At 37.4% G+C, this 16,798-nt stretch overlaps 1 protein-coding gene across 1 annotated transcript in view; it reads right to left on the reverse strand.

Annotated features, from left to right (window-relative positions):
* Positions 1-16,798, reverse strand: part of Ankrd55 (ankyrin repeat domain 55) — a 73,054-nt gene that overhangs the window by 21,875 nt on the left and 34,381 nt on the right. Inside the window, exon 6 of the mRNA XM_026385952.2 lies at positions 2,716-2,900. Coding sequence (XP_026241737.2) covers positions 2,716-2,900 — 185 coding nt within the window. The remainder of the gene's footprint in view (positions 1-2,715; positions 2,901-16,798) is intronic.

The following is a 16,798-nucleotide window of genomic DNA, read 5'->3' on the forward strand; positions in this document are numbered from 1 at the left end:
ATACAAACAACTCAAAAAATTAGACAATAAGATAACAAATAACCCAATCAACAAATGGGCCAAGGACCTGAACAGACACTTCTCAGAGGAGGACATACAATCAATCAACAAGTACATGAAAAAATGCTCACCATCTCTAGCAGTCAGAGAAATGCAAATCAAAACCACCCTAAGATACCATCTCACTCCAGTAAGATTGGCAGCCATTATGAAGTCAAACAACAACAAGTGCTGGCGAGGATGTGGGGAAAAGGGTACACTTGTACATTGCTGGTGGGACTGCAAATTGGTGCAGCCAATATGGAAAGCAGTATGGAGATTCCTAGGAAAGCTGGGAATGGAACCACCATTTGACCCAGCTATCGCCCTTCTTGGTCTATTCCCTAAGGACCTTAAAAGAGCATACTATAGGGATACTGCCACTTCGATGTTCATAGCAGCACAATTCACAATAGCTAGACTTTGGAATCAACCTAGATGTCCTTCAATAGATGAATGGATTAAAAAATGTGGCATTTATACACAATGGAGTATTACACAGGAGAGCAACTAAAAACAGAGCAGTGAGGAAGAGCATGAAAAAAAGATTAACATTAAATAGGGACGAGAGGTGGGAGGGAAAGGGAGAGAGGAGGGAAATTGCAAGGAAATGGAAGGTGACCCTCATTGTTATACAAAATTACATATTAGAGGTTGTGAGGGGAAAGAAAAAAAAACAAGGGCGAGAATTAAATTACAGCAGATGGAATAGAGAGAGAAGATGGGAGGGGAGAGGAGGGGGGTAGTAGAGGATAGGAAAGGTAGCAGAATACAACAGTTACTAATATGGCATTATGTAAAAATGTGGATGTGTAACTGATGTGATTCTGCAATCTGTATATGGGGTAAAAATGGGAGTTCATAACCCACTTGAATCTAAAGTATGAAATATGATATGTCAAGAGCTTTGTAATGTTTTGAACAACCAAGAAAAAAAAAAAAGACAAATGAGCTCCTTATGAAAGGAACTTGTGACCTCAGAAAACGATAATTTGGGACATTTAAAATACACGCACTGGTTATGGATTATGCTTCAGTGCCATGAATCTTAGGTGAGTACCACAATATCTTAAATACTGTAGATTTAGGAAGTACTTAAATATTAAGGAGGACTAATTCTCCGTATTTTTTCTCTATCTTTTTTATTTTTTTAGTTGCTACTTTATTTTCCTCCCTTTTCACGAAAAAAAATTTTCTTTTGATAAAATTCTCATTAGGGAAGCAAAGAAAAAGGAAGGGAATTCATAATGACTATAAATAGTTAAAACACTGAAGCCGGTGAAAATTTTGAAAACTTCAACTACTCACAGAAACTACTAGTCTTAGCGTGAGGCACCTTCACACATTCAGTGGCAAAAAACACAAAACAAAACGGAGGCATCAAATGACTTGATTTGTGCACAAGGAATTGAGCTTTGGAGCAGAAAAACTGGGCTTTCCTTGGGGATGTCCTTCCTCTGAACTTACCTTAAGGTTCCTTGGACTTTTTGTACTGTTTTTCCTCCCCTTGGTTTACTTTCTTCCCCGAGGCCCAGGGAATTGGATTTTCTTTGCTAACTGCATAGTACTGCAAAAGGGGAAATAGTCTGTTCAGAGATGGTTCTAAGAGTGTTTTAAACTGGGAAAATGTCCCTTCAGCCCTCCTTTCCGAAATTTGTTCCTTTCTTTTCTTTATGGATAATTCACCTTTTCTCCTCATGCAACTAACATGCCTCTACTTTTTTACCTGCTCAGGATCACTGCCTACCCTTAGGAGAAAAAAAAAGTCTATTTTCAAGGATTTATGCCTTCATTTCAATGAAACCCACTTTTAGCTTCTGAGACCTATGTGGAACCCCCAAATTGTTTCCCTGTTGTAAGAATTCCTGGTGTGAAGGGAAGTGCTTTTTTGGGACATCATGATAAGTGGATGAGTAATTCTGCACTTCAGTAGAAAAGAGTAAAAAACTATAGTATACAAAACTTCTACTTATTTCCAATAGTCTTGTTTGTGGTTTTATATATATATATATATATATATATATATATATATATATATATATATATATATATATATATATATTTCTTTACATTTCCATCAACTCAATGCCAAAGGAAAATGAAAGTAAAGACAGTGTAGATGAAAAGCTGTAAATCTAGAAGACAGGGGTACAAATCTTCATTGAGTTGGCAGCTCGCTCTGAGAATGAGACTCTTCACCTTCCTGGACTCAGCTTCCTTTCCAACCAATGCATTTCAATGATTGAACAAAACCTAAGAAGGTCCCTCCAGTTCTAGAAGCCCAGTAATTCTGAATACAAAGCCTCACTTATGCTCATCTCTGGGTAATAAGAACTTGTTGATGTTATGACATAATCCAGGAATAAAGAAAACAAAACCTACAGCTGAGAAAAGGACACAGAACAGGAAACTGATCTACCAAAAGCCTTCTGAGAACACTGAAAACATTTAGCAAAAAGTGGAAAATCTGACAATACCTAGTCACAGTATTTCTCTCCACAACAACGATTTTTTCCTTCTCTTACTGAAACAGAACAAATTTTATTGTCATAGACACATGTGTATTACAGGCAAGAAGGATGTAATCGTATAGGATAACTCCTTGAACATGTTTATTTTATGATTTGCATTCAGGGAAGATGTCTGATAGTTTCCAGCACTTTCTGCCATGGATACCTGTCATCCACATCTAGAGCCTGCAGGTTACACTCGGGGACTCTTGCCAGTTCGTTAATGATGTCACTGAAGCCTGCAGCTGCCGCGATGTGTACACACGTCTTCCCACTCTCATCGTCGTAGTTGATTATGGATGGACCCTGATGGTGGCTCAGAATGATGGAACACAGGATTCTGTTTCCACTCTGAAAAGCAGAGTCAGAGAATGCCCGTATGAACAATCCAGTGCTGTGTATCGCTGTTAAGTTGAAAATACAGAGTGAAAAAACAAAACAACAACAACACAAAACAATCCATGGAGAGAAAAGAAAACATGGAAGCAAAATATGTTCTATACAAATTATATCTCAAGGGACAAATTTACTACACTTTAAAGGTTTTAATTGCTTTTATTTTTTATTCTAAAACCAGAAAATACTTCATTCTATAATATAGAATATGTGCCCCAAAAGGCTAAGCAAAGGAGTTTGGTTTTATTGAGAGAAAACAGTTGAAAACAAACAAACAAACAAACAAACAAAGACAGAAACAAAGAACAAAAAGCAAATTGAGACAGAACAGTAGAAATATAACACTAATACTAGATGATTTCAGATTTCTTTTTCTAAAGATTAAAAGGACATAAGAATTAAAGAAGAAGGGACTTCATTTTTGTGATGGTTGGTCTGTTTAGGAAATACAGCCTTATTTCTCCTACTTTCGCTGAAAGTCAGATAATAATTTTGCTTTGGTGCCATGGAACTTAAGCAAAGCTGATGCCATTTTTATTTTTTAATGTTTTGATGGGGCTCAGTATGGGAACCTAGTTCAAGACAGTGGCTTCCTACAAATTTTATTTAATATCTCCAACAATTTTGCACTTGTCCCAAATTTCTGCAAGGATTATTATTATTATTTTGTCTCCCATAAGAGTGAAATTGTCTTCTATAACCAGTGAACTAAGGATAGACCTCAGTTCTATAAATGAGTGTAAATGAGTGACATCAGACCTGGCTTGATGTTTGGGCCACTTAGATAACAACTTGTTTGACAGGTCTGTCATTTTATTTTCTTCTTTTACTGTTGAGGTTGACTACTAGGAACTGGAAGAGTCGATTCAATTTAATTAATTGATTAATTTTGAGATGGGTTCTCACTCTGTGGTCTAGGCTGGTCTGGAATTCTTAATCTCAAGGAATCTTCCCGACTCAGCCTCCCAAGTAGCCTCAGACATATGCCACTGAGCCTGGCTATAATTTTTAACGTTAAAAAAAAAAGTGGTGAGTACCCACCGTGGCCCCATGATGCAGGGAAAAAAAATAGTTCCTTTCAACCATGGTGTCTCTCGCCTTGTTATAGTGATTTTTATATACTATTTACTGTGGTATTCCTTGTGCTAGGAATTCTTATCATAAATGCAGATCCTTGAGGGTGCCTGGGACTGCCTTATGCCTGTGCACATGATCAAGCCTGGGCCTCCCAGGGTTTATGACCAGGCCAAGGTCACAAGCAGAGGGCAGCAGCAGCTGTTGGGTGGGAACCAAGGAAGCAGGGCACTGAGCCTCTGACCCAGGTCCTATCAGATTTTGTCTTACTGGATTTTTACAAAATAAATTGAGGATTTCTAGACGGTGAGCCCAGAGCATTGTACCCCGAGCACAGGGTTCTCTTCTGAGCACTGGGCCCTCTATCAGTGCACTGGACATGTACCCATAAAGTGATCCTTGCTTACAAACTTCTCTTCCTCTTGTCTTCCCTCTTGTCTTCTTTTCCCTCCATTTTTCCTTTTCCTACAAGGACTTTTAAGTAAACTTGACCCACTATTTATGTTCCACGGCGTGCCTGTCATCAGAAGTCTGATGCACTGAACACAGCTGGGTTTTCACGCTTTATCAACTTTTCCAAGATTATTTCACTTGATGTTACTACATATAGGTCAAAGGTCTGAAATACATTTTAGGCAATAAGAGGTGTTTTTTCTTGAAAAGCGCTAGCTAGCCACTGAAGAAGGAAAAATCAAAAGGAATGCTAGCTCAGTAAATTCATTTTGTTTAAAATTTCCTGGAAGAGCCAAAGAATTCAGGCTGCCAAGGTGACTCAAAGGTCAAAACACCCAGTAAGGGAGTAGCTCCCTCTCCCACAAAGAGTTTCCCTTCTTTGTGGGAGAGGGAGCATTAAGAACATATGGAGAAAAACAGAAACCCTCCACACCTCTCTCATCCTCCCCTTCTCACCTTGGGAAGAGTCACTTGAAAATGCGCAGCTGAAATAGGGGCTAATGACCCCTGAATCTGTTCTTTCTGGATCGTAGCCAGCCAGTCCCAAGCAGCAAGTGTCTTGGGAGCTGCAAAACTGTAGATCACCTCTCTGGGTAAGTGAAGAAAACCCCTAACCCCCATTTATACTTTTCCTCCAAAATGGCTTTTGTCCTGAATTTTCCAGAAAGTTTTTTTTTTTTAATTTTTTTGTAGTTGCAGATGGACACAATACCTTTATCTTTTATTTATTTATCTTTATGATAATGCTGAGGATTGAACCCAGGGCCTCACACGTGTTAGGCAAGCACTCTGCCACTGAGCTACAACCCCAGCCCCTCCATTTAGTTGGCTTACCTCTACACCTGGATCTCACTTATAACATTATCATTTGTATTTTTCTTTTCCTTAGGATTCTCCCAGAAATAACAGTGATAGCTGCATTTACTGAATGAATGCTCTGTGCTTGGCACCTTTCTAAACCAGTCCATGAACTCATTTAATCCTGACAACAATCCCATGAGGAACATACTATTATTATCCCCATATTGCAGAGGTTAGAGAAGGAAGGCCCAGAGGGATTAAGTAACTTGCCCAAGGTGACAGCTGTGAATTAACTGAGCCAGGATAGACTCTGTAGTGTCTTTGTGCTTTACCTCATTCTGTTTTTGATGAAAGGAGTGGTCACTTTTTTTTTTTTTTAATTCTGCCTGTTCATACTGGTGGAACTAAAGTGGAACTGATGTTTCAGCTTGCAACATCAGTGGCAGGGATGCATACCTTACCAACTGAAGGCTTCTTTAAAGTTAAATAGGAGGTACTTTAAAAGTTTCTCCTAGGACGGTTACCATGGTACACTCTCATGAGAATTTGAAGGAGCCCTGGACAGAACTGGTTTGTAAGCCAAGTCCCTGATGACAGTCTCCTGGTGACAGAATTCCCTTCTTAGCAGTCTGGGCTGGGTGTCAGCCAAAGGTATGCTCAGACCTGGGAGGCCAGGGAGGGTCACAGAGACCAGGAAATGCCAAGAAGAAGAAATGGGAATGTTGCCCAGATGAGCCCTAGGGAAGAATGGAGAATGAGTTTACATTGGTGGGAATGTTATTTAATAGGGGTAGAGTTCCAGAATTCTGCATGGGGCAGCCAGCCCAGGATTGTGGATTTGTTTTTGTTGGATTTATTCTCTTTGGTTTTGTCCATAGGTAATCCATAATGTTACCTGATGTACTCTGAAAACTGTTGTTCCAGAACTATCTGAGTTCTAGCTGTTTTCTTTTAGGTTTCAAGGAGGAAGAGAGATAGGAAAGCCTGACTCAGAAGAAGCCTTATCAAGGAGAAAGTTAAATTAATGCATTATCATTTTGTTCCAGAAAGATGGATCAAAAACAAAAATAAGATTGCAAAAATCCTGATTTTGTATCTTTTTATTCTAGGTAACCTCTGAAGAAAGTCTTAAGTGGAAAGTTTTGGGACTAGTTAGTTATTTGTTACCATATATATGTCTGGTGAATAAATTCCATGGTAACTTCCTTTGGAGGGAACTCTCATCTTTCTTGTCTTGAATGATGGGATGTTTGCATTGCTTGTCTTGTGATGGTGATGGTATAAAGCAGAGGCTAGTATTTTAGTCCTATGTTCTTCCTAAAAGATTGGGTGGTTTGGGGTTGTAAAAAGACCACTCTGGCCAAGTTCAGCAGGAGTCAGACATGTTAGACTGGAATGGGAATATGCAAATCTGTGCTTCCTGAATGTTTGAGACTTAGAGGTTTGGGGCTAACAAGAGGCAGAAAGGTACTCAAGATCCCTGGTATAGAGTTTGCACCATCCTCATGGTTAACTCCTTTGGATTCAGGCTTTTTTCGTGGCCTGGATTCCAGAGGCTACTGAACCCAAAAGCCTGGGGCTGACTCTCTTGGAGAGAATGCGGAAGACAGAAATGGTGGTACGAATACTTAGCATGGAAAACAAACTTCTTTCTTGCAGAGTTAGTGTATGGAAAAGGTCTGGCTGCCTAGCAAGATGAAATCTCCAGAACTGGAGAGTTGTATAGTCTGTGCCAAACTGTTTCTAGGAACTTTCTGCTGAAATGAAGCTTAGCAAAGAGTAAGTCCTAGTAAATATGCACTGAGCAATGAATAAATAAACGGGTAAAACAATCCTCATAAACGAAAGGGAAAATCAAACAGAATTGAATTTTACTCATACTTTTGGGCTTCTCTTTCTTCTCTTTGTCCCGCCCCCTTTTCTCTATCTTTTCTCCGCTTTTTTTTTTTTTTTTTTACTCCCAGGCCAATCTTTGTTTTCCTCACTCTGCTCCATTCACTTCCCCTCTACAAGTGAGCATGGGGGAGCGGATATGGTCAGCTTAGGTTACCCTTGAAGCCTCCTGCTTCCCCAAAAGGTGTTATGGTTTGAATCTGAAATATCCCCCAAAGGCTCATGTTTAAAGGTTTGATTGCCAGCCTGTGGCACTTCTGAGAAGTGGTGGAAGGAGGTTGATTCACTGGGGACATGCTTTGAAGGGGATCCCGGGACGCTGCCCTTTCTCTCTCTGTCTGCTTCCTGGCCACCATGTGTTAGTTAGTTTTGCTCTACCATATACTTCTTGCCATGACAGTCTGCCTTGCCACGGGTGCAAAAGTGGCAGAGTTAGCTGACCATGGCCTGAAATCTCTGAAAATTTGTCTTCCTTTTTAGTTGCATATATCAGGTATTTTGTCACAATGATGGAATTCTGGTTAATACCACAGGTCAGAATCTGCCCCCAGGGTAATCAGGATGGATTTTGTAAACTTGACTTTCTCCTTCTTTACCCTGGGCTCATGTGACTTTGCAGTCATTCTCTTATCAAGCACTGGAAGTCCTGTGGCCTGAGTTCCTTCATGGGCACTATGTGCACTTTGGGTAAGTAATGATCTATCTGTGCCCAAGTTTCTCCACATAGAAGTTGAAGGGTTGGACTTAAGTGACTATGTAGTCCCTTCCTTCTTGAACATTCTTTCACCTTAAAAATTGGATCACTGACATATTACATTTATAATTATCCTTTGGCATTATGAATTTACTTGGAGTTAAATTATATTTACAGAATTTTGACAAAGTTCAAATAGTTGGCACAGAACAGCTCTCCCTCCCCCACCCCGTGTGTGTGTGTGTGTGTGTGTGTTAAAATTTCTTAACCACATCACCACATACTGAATAAACAATCATAAAATAGTCATTTACATTGGTGCAGCTCTTTTCTTTCCATCCTCCCTTGCACAGTATGCTGAAAGAATGGCGCAACTTAGGGATATCTTAAATAAGCTTATTTTCTAGTAATTCGGGAAGGGAACTAGTGGTGAAATTTGAGGGGCAGTAGATACTTGCCCCTCTAAACTGACCTGCCCTGATATTGTTGTTATCAAAAATCCATGTGTTAAAACACTATAACCCTGGGATGCTTGGTTAAGCTGAAAATGCTAACCCAGAACTCAGATCCATAAAAAAAGTAAGGTCACAGGGCTAACTGCAGACCCCCAACTTGGAGAGGCAGACAGGCCTATACAGGGAATCACAACATCTCAGAACAGAGACCTCTGTGAGGACAAGTGCTGGGGTAGGGAACCCTGAACTGCAGTTGATGAATGGTTGTTGGCTTCGAGTGGACAAATGAGAGAGTTACAAACTTCAGAGGGACCCAGACAGACTGGGAGCCCTGTACTTTTGTGAGTTTTACCTCCAGGAACTTGCCTAGGTTCTGACAATAAATATCAGAGAAAAATCCCCATGGGCTTCTGGCTGGGGGAAGGAAAGGAATCATTTTGAAACACAGCAGGGCACTAAAGAGAAGCTAGATAATTAGAGTCTCAGAGCCTCACCTTCCATGGTTTTATCAGAGCCTAACTGACCTTGGGGAAGAGAAATGCCTGGCTTTAGCCCACTGTAGTCCTCCTGTTCCACCTAAAAACATAGGAAAAAAACCCCAACAAATTCTTGTAAAATTCACAGTCCAGAGGTACAGGCTTACTAAAGACTGAGACATAATCATGGACACTTCTCCTGTCCCCAAACCATCCACATTACTGAAAGCCTCTTTGCAGCTTTTATTTTTACCCACAACATCATCTCATGTTTGCAAACAAGAAAAATTACGGAGCATACTAGAAGGAAAACAACAAACAAAACAAACAAGCCAAAACAATTTGAAGAGACAGAGCCAACATCAGGACTAGAAATGTTGGAATTATCAGATTGGGAGTTTAAAGAAACTATAATTAATATGCTAAGGGCTCTAATGATAAAATCTCTGAAAATTTGTCTTCCTTTTTAGTTGCATACATGCAAAAACATATGGGCAAGTAAGAAGAGTGATGGAATTCTTAAAGAAGAGTCAAAGGGAAATGCTAGAGATCAAAACCACTAACAGAAATGAAGAATGCCTTTTATGGAATTTAGTGGACTGAACATAACTGAGTAAAGGATCTCTAAGTTTAAGAATCTCTCTACAGAAACTTCTCAAATGGAAAAAACAGAGACTGTAAAAAGCAGAACAGAATGTCAAAGAAATGTGGATCAACATCAAGGCTGCAACATACAGGTATTCTCCTGGAATACCAGGAGAAGAAAGAGAGATAAGAAGAGGAGAAATCACTGAAACATTAATAATGACTGAAAACTTCCTCAAATTAATGTTTGATGCCAAAGCTCAGAAAACACTAAGAAGGACAGATATAAAGAAAACCTATACCTCGGCGTGTATTTTTCAACCACAGAACATCAAAGACAAAAAAATCCTGAAAGAAGTCAACAGGTGGAAAAACCCTTCCCTATAGAGAAGCAAAGATAAGAATTACATCAGACTTCTCAGAAACGATGCAAGAAGGAAAAAAATGGAGTGAAATGTTTAAAGCTGAGAGAAGGAAAAACCCCTACCAATCTGGAAATCTGTACTATGTGAAATTTTCCTTTAAAAACAAATAAGACATAAATACTTTCCCAGACAAATAAAATTGAAGAATTTGTTGCTGCTGGTAAATTTGCTTTGCAATAAACTTTAAAAGAATTTCCTTAGAAGAGAAAATATAAACCAGAAGTTCTGATTTACATAAAGGAAAGAAGAACACAGAAGAAGAACTAAATGGAAGTAAAAAAAAAAAAACAACTTTAAATCTTCTTATTGTTAACTGGCCTAACAGATAACAGTTTGTTCAAAATCATAATAGCAATACAGTAATCAATTATGTATCATTATGTATATATCTTTATATAGATAAATATATTTATTGATCTATGCTTAAAAATGAATGAAATGGATGAAAGCAACAATACAAGAGATGAGTGGAAGGAACTGAGATTTTTTTTTTTGTTATTATAAAGTACTCATACCAACTGTGAAGTGGTACAGTGTTAATTGAAAGTGCACTTGGATTTGTTGTAAAAGGCTTCCACTGAAAAAAGTGAAGAATTACAACTAATATGTTAAGACAGGCAAGAATATGGAATTGTGTAAGAAACTAATTAAAAACACAAAAGGTAGAAAAAAGGTGAAAGACAAAAAACAAGGAAAAAAGTAGCAAATAGAAAACAGGATTGCAAATATTAATCTAAATATATCAATAACCACTTTGAACATGAATTACCCAAATGTATCAATTAAGACAGGATTGTCAGAGTGGATCAAAACATAAGACCCGATTATATGTTGTCTACAAGAAACTCACTTTACATGTAAAAATACATATAGATTAAAAGTAAATGAATGGAGAAAAATCTACCATGAAAACACTAATCCAGAGAAAGCAGGAGTCACTATATTAATTTGAGGCAGAACAAATTTCAAAGCAAGGCAAGTTATTAAGGATAAATAGGGACATCACAAAGTGATAAAGGGGTTAGTTCTCCAAGAATATAAAATAATCCTTATGCACCCAACAACAGAGCCTTAAAATACATGAAGCAAATATTAATAGGGTTGCAAGAAGAAGTAGATATATTTACTATTATAGTTGGTAACCTCAACACCTCTCTTTCAGAGAAGGACAAATCCAGCAAGCAGAAAATAAGTTAGGACATAGTTGAAATGAATTGCATATAATTGATATGTATGGCCCACTTCATCCAACACAACCAAACATACATATTTTTTTTTCATGGTGCTTAGGATTGAACCCAGGTTTTCATGTATGCTAGGCAAAGTGCTCTGTCACTGAGCTATACCTCCAACCCCCAGACACACTCTTAACAAACTCACTTGGAACATTCACCAAGACAAACCAGATTCTAGGTCATAAAACAAACCTAAAGTAAAGTTAAGACAATATAAATCATAATGGATGCTCTTAGAAAACAGAAGAATTAAACTATACATCAATAGCAAAAAGAAAACTGAAAAATTCATAAATATCTGGAGATTAAATAGTATACTTTTAAATAAAACATATGTAGAAGAAAAATATCAAGAGAAATTTTGAAAATATTTTTAATTAAATCAAAACTTACCAAAAATTGTGGGATGCAGGAAAAGAAATGCTTAGAGGGGAATTTATAGCATTGAATGCAAGAAAAAAAGAAAGATCTAAAAACCAATTATTCAAGTTTCCACTTTTTAAAACTATAAAAAGAAGAACAATTTAAATCCAAAGTAAGCAGAAGAAAAGAAAAATGAAAATTAGGACATAAATCAATGAAATTGAAAACAGGAAATGAACAGAGGAAATTGATGAACCCGAAAGCTAGTTTACTGAAAAGATCAATAAAATTTAGAAGCCTCTGATCAGACTAAGGAAACAAAGAGGACAGAAATGAAAGAATGAGATAAAGAAAGGAAATTAAATACACACACACACACACACACACACACACACACACATACACACACTGATTATGAAGGAAGAGGTATCTCTCTTTGCAGATAATGTGGTTGTCTATACAGAAAACCTGGAAAGATAGGCAAGAAGCAACTACAAAACTAAAGCAAAATAAAACACCCTGAATAAGAAGCAAATTTAGTAAATTCACAGGTTACAAGATTAATATGCAAAAGTCAATTATTTTCCTATACAGCCCCAATGAACAATTTGAGTTTGTAATAAAACCTACTGTCATTTGGATGTGGTTGTCCCTTCCAAAGCTCATGGTGAAATTTAATTTCTAATGTAATTGCATTGAGAGGTGGCATCTTCAAGAGGTACTTAAGTCATGTGAGGGGTTGGTTCATCCTTATGAAAGGATAAATGTAGTTCCCATGAGAAAGGGTTAGTTATTTCAAGAGTGGGTTGTAATAAAATGAGTCAGCTTCTTTTCCCCCTCCCCGTCTCTTTGCACATGCCTCACTGCCTTCTGATTCTATGTCCTTCCTGGAGCAGCAACAGACCCTCACTAGAAGCCAAGCAGATGCTAGCACTATGCTCATGGACTTCCAGAACTATGGCTAAATAAACCATTTTTTTTCCTTAGAATTACTAAGTCTCAGATATTATTATAGTAACAGGAAAGGCATTAAGGCAAAAATGTATATACCATTTACATAAGCACCCCTAAAATAAAATATGCAGGTATAAGTCTAACAAAATATGTATAAGAGCATTATAAGGAAATGAGTGGAGAAATATTCCATGCTCATGGTTAGTAAAATCCAATATTGTCAAAATATCAGTCCTTTCCACCTCAATATATAGTTTAAATGCATTTCAAATAAATATGCCAGGAAATTGTTCTGTGGATATTGTTCTGGTTCTAAAATTTACATGGAGAGGCAGAAAACTCAGAACAACCAAAAAAAATATTGAAAAGAAGAATTAAGTTGGAGGACTGACTCTTAGGCTTATTATAAGGTTATAGTCATTAAAACAATATGGTATTGGCAAAAGAATAGACAAATAGATTAATGGAAAAGAATAAAAAGTATATATGTATACATATATATTTAAATATATGCATGTATATTCAATAGATATATTAAAAAATCTTTGTGTGTGTGTGTGTATAGATATACATATCCAACTAATCTTTACATAAAGGAGTAAAGGCAATAGAATGGACAAAAGATAGTCATTTCAACAAATGGTGCTGGAACAATTGGACATCTACATGCAAACAAATGAATCTAGACACAGGAGACCTTGTGTCCTTCAGAAACATTGACACAAAATGGATCAGAGACCTAAACATAAAACATGAAACTATAAAACGTTCAGGTTACATAGGACAAAACATAAATGATGCTGGGATTGATGATATCTTTTTAGATATGGTAACAAAAGTATGATCCATGAAAGAATTGATAAAGTTCACTTCATTAAAATTTAAAATGTCTGCTTTGTAAAGACACTGTCAGAACAATGAAAAAACAAGACACAAGCTGAATGAAAATACTTGCCAAAGGCACATCTGATAAAGGAATGTTGTCCAAAATATTCAGAGAACCTGTGAAACTTACTAATAAGAAACAAACAATGCAATTAGAATGCACCAAAGACCTTAATAGACACCTCGCTGAAGAAGATATACAAATGTCAAACAAATATATAAAAAGATGCTCCAAATCAGAAGACTTCAGGGAAATGAAAATTAAAAAATTGAAATACCACTATACACCTATAAGAATGATCAAAATCCAGAACACCAACATCAAATGCTGGCAAGGGTGTGGAGCAACAGGGAATGTAAAGTGCTAGAGAGACTGTAAAATGGTACAGTTACTTTGGAAGAGAGTTTATTGGTTTCTTACAAAAATAAACATACCCTTATCCTATAATTCAACAATTTTGCTCCTGGGTATTTACCCAATGAAGTTGAAAACTTATGTCTATATAAGAACCAGCACGGGCTGGGGTTGTGGCTCAGGGGTACAGCGCTCGCCTACTATGCGTGAGGCACTGAGTTCGATCCTCAGCACTTCATAAAAATAAAATAAAGATATTGCATCCATCTATAACTAAAAAGTAAATATTAAAAAATAACCAGAACATGAATATTTATAGCTGCATTATTCATAAGTGGCAAAACTTGGAAGCAACCAGGATGTCTTTAAACAGGCAAATGGATAAACTGTGATACATCCAGACAATGGAATATTAGTTGGCACTAAAATAAATGAAAAGACATGGAGGAAACATAAATGAAAAAATAAAAATATGGAGATCAGGGCTTGGAGGAGACAGTGGGAAGAATAAAGAAATTGCAGAGAATTTTTAGGACAGTGAAACTACAGTATATGATATTATAATGGTGGCTGTGTGCCAAGAATGAACCCTTATGTAAACTATGGATTTGGGGTGCTAATACAGGTTGATCAATTGTAACAAATATGCCACTCTAGTAAGAGATATTATAATGGATGAGGCTGTGCATATCATATGGGGTACAGGGGATATGAAGAATTGCTCTGTACATTCTTCTCAAGTTTTGCAAATCTAAAACTCCTCTAAAAATAATCTTTAAAGTTTAAATAACCTTTAAATAATTAAAATTTAAATAATCTTTAAATTAAAATTATATCCACACATATAACCCAATGAACCATTAACCCACTAGTTTGACATGGATTTGTTCTTGGGACTGAATTAAGTGAATACATCTTTGGAAACTTAAGCTTCAGAAAGCTCTGCTTTGGGTCTTGAGTGGCAGTTAGATGAATAAGGCACAGGGCTCTTAGGCACACAGTCTAAAAGGGAAGACACAGATCCCTGCCTAAGTGCAACACAAGCCCTACGTGCCAGACAGTGCTGGTCAGACAACATGGATGGAAAAACTCTGAAAGGAATCTTTACAGAGAAAATGACATTTAGTTGGGCTTTGAGGAATAATAAAGAATGAGCAGAAATTCTGTAATTCTACAGGTAGAAGAGATGATGTGAGGAATGTAAAAAGAAAGAAGCACTTCACCCAAAGAAAAGAGAATAATTGGGGGAGGGGAGATAGAATGGATCTCTATGATGGATTGGGGGGTTAATGATAACTCAGTGTGATTGGATAAGACTATATAGAATGAAAAGGAGGGTTTGTGGGTGGCTGAGGTAGAGTGTGGAGGTGTTGTTTATAGCAGTTAAGTACTGACTTAAGGAGTTTGCCCTTTACTACAAAATTAACTCAGTGAGGATTTTTGAGCCAATGACCAACAGTCATCACAACTGTTTTGCTAAAATAACAGTTATGTTGGTGTCTTTTTGATTAATTGGAAAAACATTCAATAACAATATAAGAATATATAGAGAAGGGATGTGATGAAAGTAGGAATACCAGTTATTGTAACTGTTCAGAAGAGAGAAGGTAAGAGCTTGGTCTATGGAAGTGTGCTAAATTGTTTCCATATATTCTTTTCTCATTTGGGTCCACTGTCCAGTATCTGTGAATTGCATCAGAATGTCTCCTTGGCCTTTGGCATCTGGTTAGATTTGGCAAGTGGGTGGCATTGACTGAAGGTGGGTGTAGGAGGAAGGAGAGATTGGAGTATTTATCCCTCAATTCTCTTCCTGCTAAACTAGTTTTGTTATTCTACCAAGGGCTACAGTTTCTGTTAAGGTGAATTATTATAGCTATAGCTTTTGCTATGTCTTAGAGCTATGATTTGAATGTATCCCTTAAGGTTCATGTGTTAGAAACATAATCCCAGGTTGGGCAGAGTGACACATGCTTGTAATTCCAGCAAATGCAATTCCATTTCAAAGCCAGCCTCAGCAATTTAGTGAGACCTTGTCTCTAAATAAAAATATAAAAAGGGCTGGGGATGTGGCTCAGTAGTTAAGTGAACCCTTCTGGGTTCAATCCCAAGTACCAAAAAAGAAAAAAGAAAAAAAAACATAAACATAATCCTCAATGCAACATTATTGAGAAGTAGAGCCTTTAATTGATGATTAGGTCATGAGGACTCTGCTCTCATGAATACATTAATGCTGCTACCTCAGGAATAGTCTCATCATGGTGGGAATGACATCCTTATAAAGAATGAGCTCAACTCCCTCCATCTGCTCTCTCATGTATATTCTCTTGTCCTTCTGCCTTCTGCCATGGAGTAATTCAGCATTAAGGCCTTCACAAGATGCAGGTTTCTTGATGTTGGACTTCTGAGTCTCGAGAACTGTGAGAAATAATTCCTTTAAAAATAAGTTACCCATTGTCTGGTATTCTGTTAAAGCAGCCCAAAATAGAATGAGACTTTGTAGTCACTCTCGGTATCCTGGTTGCCATGTTCTGAGCTGCTTCTCTCCACCACTTCCTTCTGCCACAATGTTCTGCCTCACCTTGGGCCTAGAGCTATGGAGTCAGTCATCCATGGACTGAAACTCTGAAACCATGAGCCAAAATAAACCTTTTCCTCCTCTAAGTTGTCCTTGTCAGTCTCTTGGTCATAGTGATAAAAAGCTAACTAAAACAGAAATTGGTACTAAGGTTAATTGTTGTGACTAACCTGACCATGTGGTTCAAAAGACTTTGGAGCTAGTTTAAGAGAGGGAAGAATTTTTAAAAAGTTTAGAGATGTTTTTAGAGATGCAAGCTGGAAAATCTTTAAAATATTCTAAGTGGAGCTTAATGATCAATTCTGATGAAAGCTCAAAACACCAGAATGCCTGTAGAACTATGGATAGTAAAGACTGTGTTCATGAGGTTTCAGAGGAGAAGGAGGACTTTACTGAAAATTAGACTAGAAGCCATTCATGTTTCATTTTGATAAAGAAATTGCCTATTTTTCATGTCCTAAGAATTTCTGTGGGGCTGAATTTAAAGGTGATGGACTAATTAAACTGTCAGAGGAAATCTCAAGGCAGCACAGCATTTGGGGGTGGCATGGATATTGCTGGTGACTTTTTGCAAAGTTTACTGTGATAATAAGAAGCAGAAAGACTTGAGTCTGGCCAGAAAAGTGCAAG

The sequence above is a fragment of the Urocitellus parryii genome, chromosome 1, assembly GCF_045843805.1.
Source record: "Urocitellus parryii isolate mUroPar1 chromosome 1, mUroPar1.hap1, whole genome shotgun sequence".
NCBI classification, from domain to species: domain Eukaryota; kingdom Metazoa; phylum Chordata; class Mammalia; order Rodentia; family Sciuridae; genus Urocitellus; species Urocitellus parryii.